The following is a 6,339-nucleotide window of genomic DNA, read 5'->3' as shown; positions in this document are numbered from 1 at the left end:
GCCTCCTGAATAGCTAGGCCTATAGGAACCCGCCACAACACCTGGCTATTTTGTCTCTTTCTACTTCTGTATACTCTTTTTCTCTCATTTCACAGCTTCTCTCTTCCCACTCTGGGTGTCACCTTTCTCTGCATATCCCTCTCCTGGACTGGGGCTCTCCCTCTCCCTCAAGGGTTTATTTTTCTCCCCTCCCCTGACCTCTGCTGACTGCATAGGTTTCACCACCTCATCTTCTGCCCAGGGAAGGCTTCTCTCTTACACCTACACCTTCATCAAACCATTCTACCCTGTTCCCACTGAGTGTCAGGATGATGAAGTTTGTGGTATCAGTATTGGCACCTCAGCTAGGACTCTGTTCCAGTGGACCTTTTCCAGGGGCTCCCTACCTCCATCCATCCTACCCTTCCTGTGGTCCCACCTTAGCATTCCTATTCTGTCCCACAGACCACAATGAGGTCAGCAAGTAAAAAGGCTGCCTCCCAGGCCGGGTGCGGTGGCTCACACCTGTAATCCTAGAACTATGGAAGGCCAAGGCAGGTGGATTACCTGAGCTTACGGATTTGAGCCCAGCCTGAGCCAGAGCGAGACCTTATCTCTAAAAATAGCAGGGCACTGTGGCAGGTGCCTGTGGTCCCAACTACTTGGGAGGCTAAGGCAAGAGAATTGCTTGAACCCAAGAGTTTGAGGTTGCTGTGAGATATGATGCCAGAGCACTCTACTGGGGGCAACAAAGTAAGACTGTCTCAAAAAAAAAAAAAAAAAGAGAAGAGAAGATAAGAAAGGCTGCTTCCCAAGGGCTCAATGCCGTTTGCTGGGCCATGCCACCTACTGGCTATGTGCCTACACTCTGCAGCACTACTACTGTGTGCAGGACCTGTGCAATGCAGCTGCCATAGCAAAATTCCCCAGCGCCAGTGTCCTCCTCATCACCCTGCTTCTCCTCACACCAGCTTCTGGAGAGGCCACCTTCTCCACTAGCTTCCTGCAGATATACAGCATGTCCATAAAGGTCGTGTGCAATTTACTATGTTAAACTATTTTACATTGCACATGAACTTTATGGATACCTTGTATGTCCCCTAGCTCGGGACTCCTCCACCATCACCACAGCCCTGGAAACACCTGCACAGACACTTTTGAAACATGCCTAAGAACCTGATTTTGTACATAGCCTTCAGATCCCTAGGTCCAACCTCTTTGCAGGCCCCTCCCAAGACCTGAATATTACGGGCACTTCTCCATCCCCTACAGGACTTGCCCAGAGTCCAGCTTCATAAAAACACCTATTCTGTGTCTTTGTATTTTCTATACATCATTGCTGACATCCTTTCTCAACCCAAGGTCCCTGGCAAGGCAAGCAAGCATTTTGATGGAGCTGTGGATTAAAGGGGCACCAGGTCTGGTAAGGAGGAAAGTCTTGCTAGGAAAGATTAATATGGTAGATCAGGAACTCAGGATGGAGGATTTGGGGAACTATGACGAGCACATTTAATAAGAGGGCTATTTGGGAGTTTGGTAATGCTGCAGTGTTTCAGTTTCTGTGTGTATGTGCCCATGTGATCACTCTAAGAGTGAATTGTAGCTACTTGGTGGGTTGAGCTGGGGCTGGGGCTGGGACCTGAACCATAATATTTTCATTCTCCATCTGTGTCATTTGCGTCCTCCTTCCTGCCAATAGCTTAGTTCAAGCCACTACAGCGTAAAGGGTTTAGGGGAGATTTCCAAGAGAGCTTTTTTCTAGCGTGGCCTAAGCTTGAACAGAGACATAAAAGGGCACCTGGTGGAGCTGCTTGTGAGGGTGTGGTTGAAAGTGCAGGTCATTTCTGCCTGAAACTGGGGGATGGCCAATTGGGAGCACTAATGCCCTCTGCAGTGTCACCAGCCTAGACTTGTCTACATTTGCAGGCACACCCACATGGCCCTGACCCAATAATATGCCCCACCAGGGAATCCCACCTGCAAGCCTGTGTAGAAGTTCCCTCTGCCCGGGGAGATAGGGCTGAGGGAGTACACTCCTGGAACAGCAGGGAGGAGGTGGCAGCCTGGTGATAAACTGCCCACTGCTCCAAATGCCACAGTGGAGTGCCACAGGGAAGTGTGTTTGCTTGGGATAAGGAGGGAGTCTCAAGTTGGGAGCCCAGCACAGACTCCCCCATCCCAACTATTTCCTCCCTTTCCATCTGAGGAAGTCTGGGGACTGATTAAAGGTGCTTGTTCCTGTTCTACTTTTCTTCTTTGTGAGGATGAGATATGGGTATGGAGATCTGTCTTAATTTGGAGGCAAGCTGAGTATTCTTTCCATTCTCCCTGTTCCTCAATTCTCCCATTTTGTGCTATTTTTCCCTGTCCCTCTGTCCATCTCTTTCCTTTTACTCTGATTTGAGTCTCTCCCCTTCTCTTTTCCTCAGTTTCCCCCATTTGTCCTTAGGTTCCCCTATTACTGGTTCCCCACCATTACCCAAGTCTCTAGATTCCCATTCCCCCCACCTACTCCTACCCCTCCTCACCCCCACTTGCTGCCTCAGGCCCCCCTCAGTCCCACAGTGCTGTGTGTTCACAGCTACCCCTCTGCTGGCTGTTACAAGACAAGAGACCACACCATTTTGTACATGACATCACAGAGTAATGCTCCTCCTTTCCTTCAGCCCCTGATCCCATCCCATACACAGCCTTGTGGCCGCTGGACACCAACTGGACAGTGAAGTCACACTTTCAGTGCCCCCACCCAAACAAGGTTTTCCGGAAATCCTTCAGGTGCCAGATGGTGAGAGAGAGAGTCAGCAGCTCCCACTTCCCAGCAGATGTTGCCAAGATCACCTCATCTTGTGGGCAGGTGGGCTGTGGGGTTTGTGAAGCAGAGAGGCAGATAAAGGATACCTCTATTCCCCCCTTCTCAGGAACCAGGGCCCCATCCCCAACCCAACCCCAGTGCTTCCTCTTTCATCGTAGGTCCCCTAGGTGTTCCTCACCTGAGACAGGACAAATGAATGTTCTCATAGACCTGAATTTCCGGTTTGAACTGAGGAATCACGACATCTGGGCAGAAGGAGCCATATGATGTACAGAAAAGAAGTCACCAGACAGCTCTGAGATATGTTCCTTACCACCCCCTCCCCTAGAGAAGACAGGGTACAGAGGCAAGATGTGATCCCAGCTCTTTGCCTCACACCTACACGCCCTCTTCCTTTTGGGAGGGAGGTACTCACCTCTGCCCAAAGGCCTCTGGACCCTCCGCCTCCAGAGCACGATGCTGAGGGCCAGGACAATGATCCCTTGGCCCACTATGAGCAAAAGCATCAGGATCCAGGGCACATCCCAGCCAGTGGAAGGGGCACAGAGGGCTGGAGAGGCATCCGTGGGGGCTGCAGTAAGGGCAAGACCAGAGGGATAGGGAAGGAGTTAGTGAGGGGGCCAGTCTCCATCCCCAGAGAGTGGCTTCCTTCCATAACCTGGGAGGACAGGAGAGTTCATGAGCTTCCCTGCTCCCGATACCCACCACCTCACTTTGCCCCTTTCCACACCTCTTACCCTGACCCCATGAGCCAACATTTATAGGGAGTGGCAATGCCCCCTGTGCACACACACAGGCAGCTAACTACAAAGCAGACAACAAGCCATATAGCTGCACTTTCCCCCTCATGCACTTGGTCATAATTCACCCTTTCAAGAAAAAGTAAAATGTCTTCTGTTTATTCCTTTTGCCACTCATTCACTCTATAAGCACCATAGAAGGTGATGGGGATGTAGAGGGCAATAAAGCCCAGACACGGCCTTTGTCATTTACTCCTCCTCTACTGCTTTGTTTTTTGTTTTGTTTTGTTTTTCTGAGACAGCCTCAAGCTGTCGCCCTCCATAGAGTGCTATGGCCTCATAGCTCACAGCAACCTCCAACTCTTGAGCTCAAGTGATCCTCTTGCCTCAATTTTTCTATTTTTGGTAGAGATGGGGTCTCATTGTTGCTCAGGCTGGTCTCAAATTTGTGAGTTCAAGCAATCCACTTGCCTCGGCCTCCCAGAGTGCTAGGATTACAGACTCGAGCTACAGCACCCTGCCTCCCCCCTGCTTTGTAAATAGGTTATTCTACACTCCTTAGCCTTCTTTCTCTGTACAGTGGTATTTTTATTGTAAAACAATAATTTTTCTCCTTCTATTTATCAGTGGGCCTCTGATAACACCAGTGCATATATCATTTCTTCAAATACAACTCCCACAGCAACAATTTTTATTTTCTTCCTCTCTGCTATGGGATATTCCACAAAAATCATAGATTGTGTATTTCTAAACAATGGTATGTTCAGCTAGAATATACCTCTTGGGTGCTGGTCAAGTACACCAGAATGCTGGCTTAAACCAATCTCCTTCTCTGTTATGGATTTGGCCAATGAGAAAAAAAGCAACAACTCTTCCCGTCTCCTCCCTCAGCTTACCAGCCAGGCTAAAGCTGACCCCTTTGTTATGAGGCATGAGGCAGTGGATTATTCTTGGTCTGCGGCCCCTGGGTTCAGGAAATCCATCCCCAGGACACAACAAGAGCAGGGCAGCCCCATCACCCCAGAAGGACTGAACACGGCCCCTCACAGGACCCTTTCCCTCCTGCCAGATCACAGAGTCCAGTCGTCTATTAGGGACCACAGAGCACAGGAGGACAGAGCAGGGCGATCCATCTGCAGCCCTTGCGGATAACCGGGATCCTATGGGGAGAGAGGGATCCCTCAGTTGTTTGCATGGACTCCTTGGTCGCCAGTGACCACCTTGTCTGTGTGCCCCTGCTCACCTTTAAGCACAGAGACATCGTATAGCCTCCAGTTCTGGTACTTGTGGTGCTGACCCAGCACAGCACACCAGTACCTCCCAGCATCACCCTCATTGGACTCCTCCAGCCACAGAGAATAGTTCCCCAGCAGCTTGAGCCTGGATTCTCTTCCAGGTTTCCGAGGGTCTGGGATTGGCTTAGCCACTTGGGCTTGGACCACCAAAGTGGTGAAGGAGCCTGTTGCAGGGCTATGAAACCAAGACAGGAGTTCATCCCCGTGTAGAGTGGGTGGTAAGGGACACGGCAGCTCCATCGCCTCTCCCAAGGCCACAAAAATGGCATGGATGTTGTCTGTAAGAAGAGGGTTGTATGAGGGCAGAGACTTCCACCATATCAACAACCCTTACTCAACATTCAACCTCTGATTTCCTCCACTTCCAGGGTCCCCCAGCACTAGCCTGGCTATTGACCATATTTCTCAAGTCCCAGCTAAGAGAGAGAGAGAGGAGAGGAAAGGGGTTTCTTCCTTCTCCCCCGGCCAGTAAGGAGATCTGAGTGCAAGAGGGAAAAGGCTGGAATAGTTCACAACGGCCATATCTCTTCCATTCATTTCTCCTCTTCTGGAAGCATTCAGTCATCTGCTCTTATTTCCTAAAGAAAACTGTACATGACCTGGACCTTGGTTGCCTCTGGGTCTTCCCTAGTATCCAAGGCAGGGGGAGGTCAGATACAGTCAATCTATCTCCTTGAATCAGATACCTTCCCTAGGAGAAAGAACAGCAGTCCCTCCTCAACCTTGTAAATACTATATAGCTGAAGAATCCCCCATCTACTGCCCCTTACCTGAAGCAGCCCGGGGAGTTCCCCATAGGCTCAGGAGGAGGAGGAATAAGACTGCCATGGGGACTGCCTGCTGAGTTCTCTTGTTCCAAGATCTGGTGTTGTCCAGGGAGGAAACAGACCCCAGATAAGGGCCCACACTCCCTGGTCTAGAGTGACATAGAACTTTGGAGGGGATGGGAATGCTGGAGAGATAAAGCCCAGCCACATGTCTCCTGGGGGAAAAGAGACCATCACCTTTCTGTCTGGAGGAAAAGGACCCAGTACAGGAAACGCTGAAGATGACCTCCTCACCCCTCTGACTCTACATTAGGTGAGGGACTCAGATCAAAGGTTTTTCATGCAAAGCTGGGTGCGGTGGCTCATGCCTATAATCCCAGCACTCTGGAAGGTCAAGGTAGGTAGACTGTTTGAACTTAGGAGTTTGAGACCAGCTTGAGCAAGAGTGAGACTCTGTTTCTACTAAAAAATACAAAAAATTAGCCAGGCATTGCGGCAGGTGACTGTTAGTCTCACCTACTCAGGAGGCTGAGGCAGGAGGATCGCTTGACCTAGGAGTTTGAGGTTGCTATGAGCTAGGCTGATGCCACAGAACTCTAGCCTTGGCAACAGAGACTCTGTCTCAAAATATATATATGTAGGCTCGGCACCTATGGCTCAAGTGGCTAAGGTACCAACCACGTACACCTAAGGTGGCGGGTTCGAATCCAGCCCGGGCCCGCCAAACAACAATGATGGCTGCAACC

At 50.3% G+C, this 6,339-nt stretch overlaps 1 protein-coding gene across 1 annotated transcript in view; it reads right to left on the bottom strand.

The window, feature by feature from the left end:
• Positions 1-5,654, bottom strand: part of LOC100962255 (lymphocyte antigen 6 complex locus protein G6d) — an 11,083-nt gene extending 5,429 nt beyond the window's left edge. Inside the window, exons 1-4 of the mRNA XM_003789285.1 lie at positions 5,597-5,654; positions 4,775-5,104; positions 4,428-4,691; positions 3,207-3,362 (exon numbers count right to left, since the gene is read on the bottom strand). Coding sequence (XP_003789333.1) covers positions 3,207-3,362; positions 4,428-4,691; positions 4,775-5,104; positions 5,597-5,654 — 808 coding nt within the window. The remainder of the gene's footprint in view (positions 1-3,206; positions 3,363-4,427; positions 4,692-4,774; positions 5,105-5,596) is intronic.
• Between the last annotated feature and the right edge of the window lie 685 nt (positions 5,655-6,339).

The sequence above is a fragment of the Otolemur garnettii genome, unplaced genomic scaffold (assembly GCF_000181295.1).
Source record: "Otolemur garnettii isolate 467f Iridium unplaced genomic scaffold, OtoGar3 scaffold00031, whole genome shotgun sequence".
Classification (NCBI taxonomy): domain Eukaryota; kingdom Metazoa; phylum Chordata; class Mammalia; order Primates; family Galagidae; genus Otolemur; species Otolemur garnettii.
The sequence above is the reverse complement of the archived record's forward strand: the minus strand, read 5'-3'. Positions and strand labels throughout refer to the sequence as shown.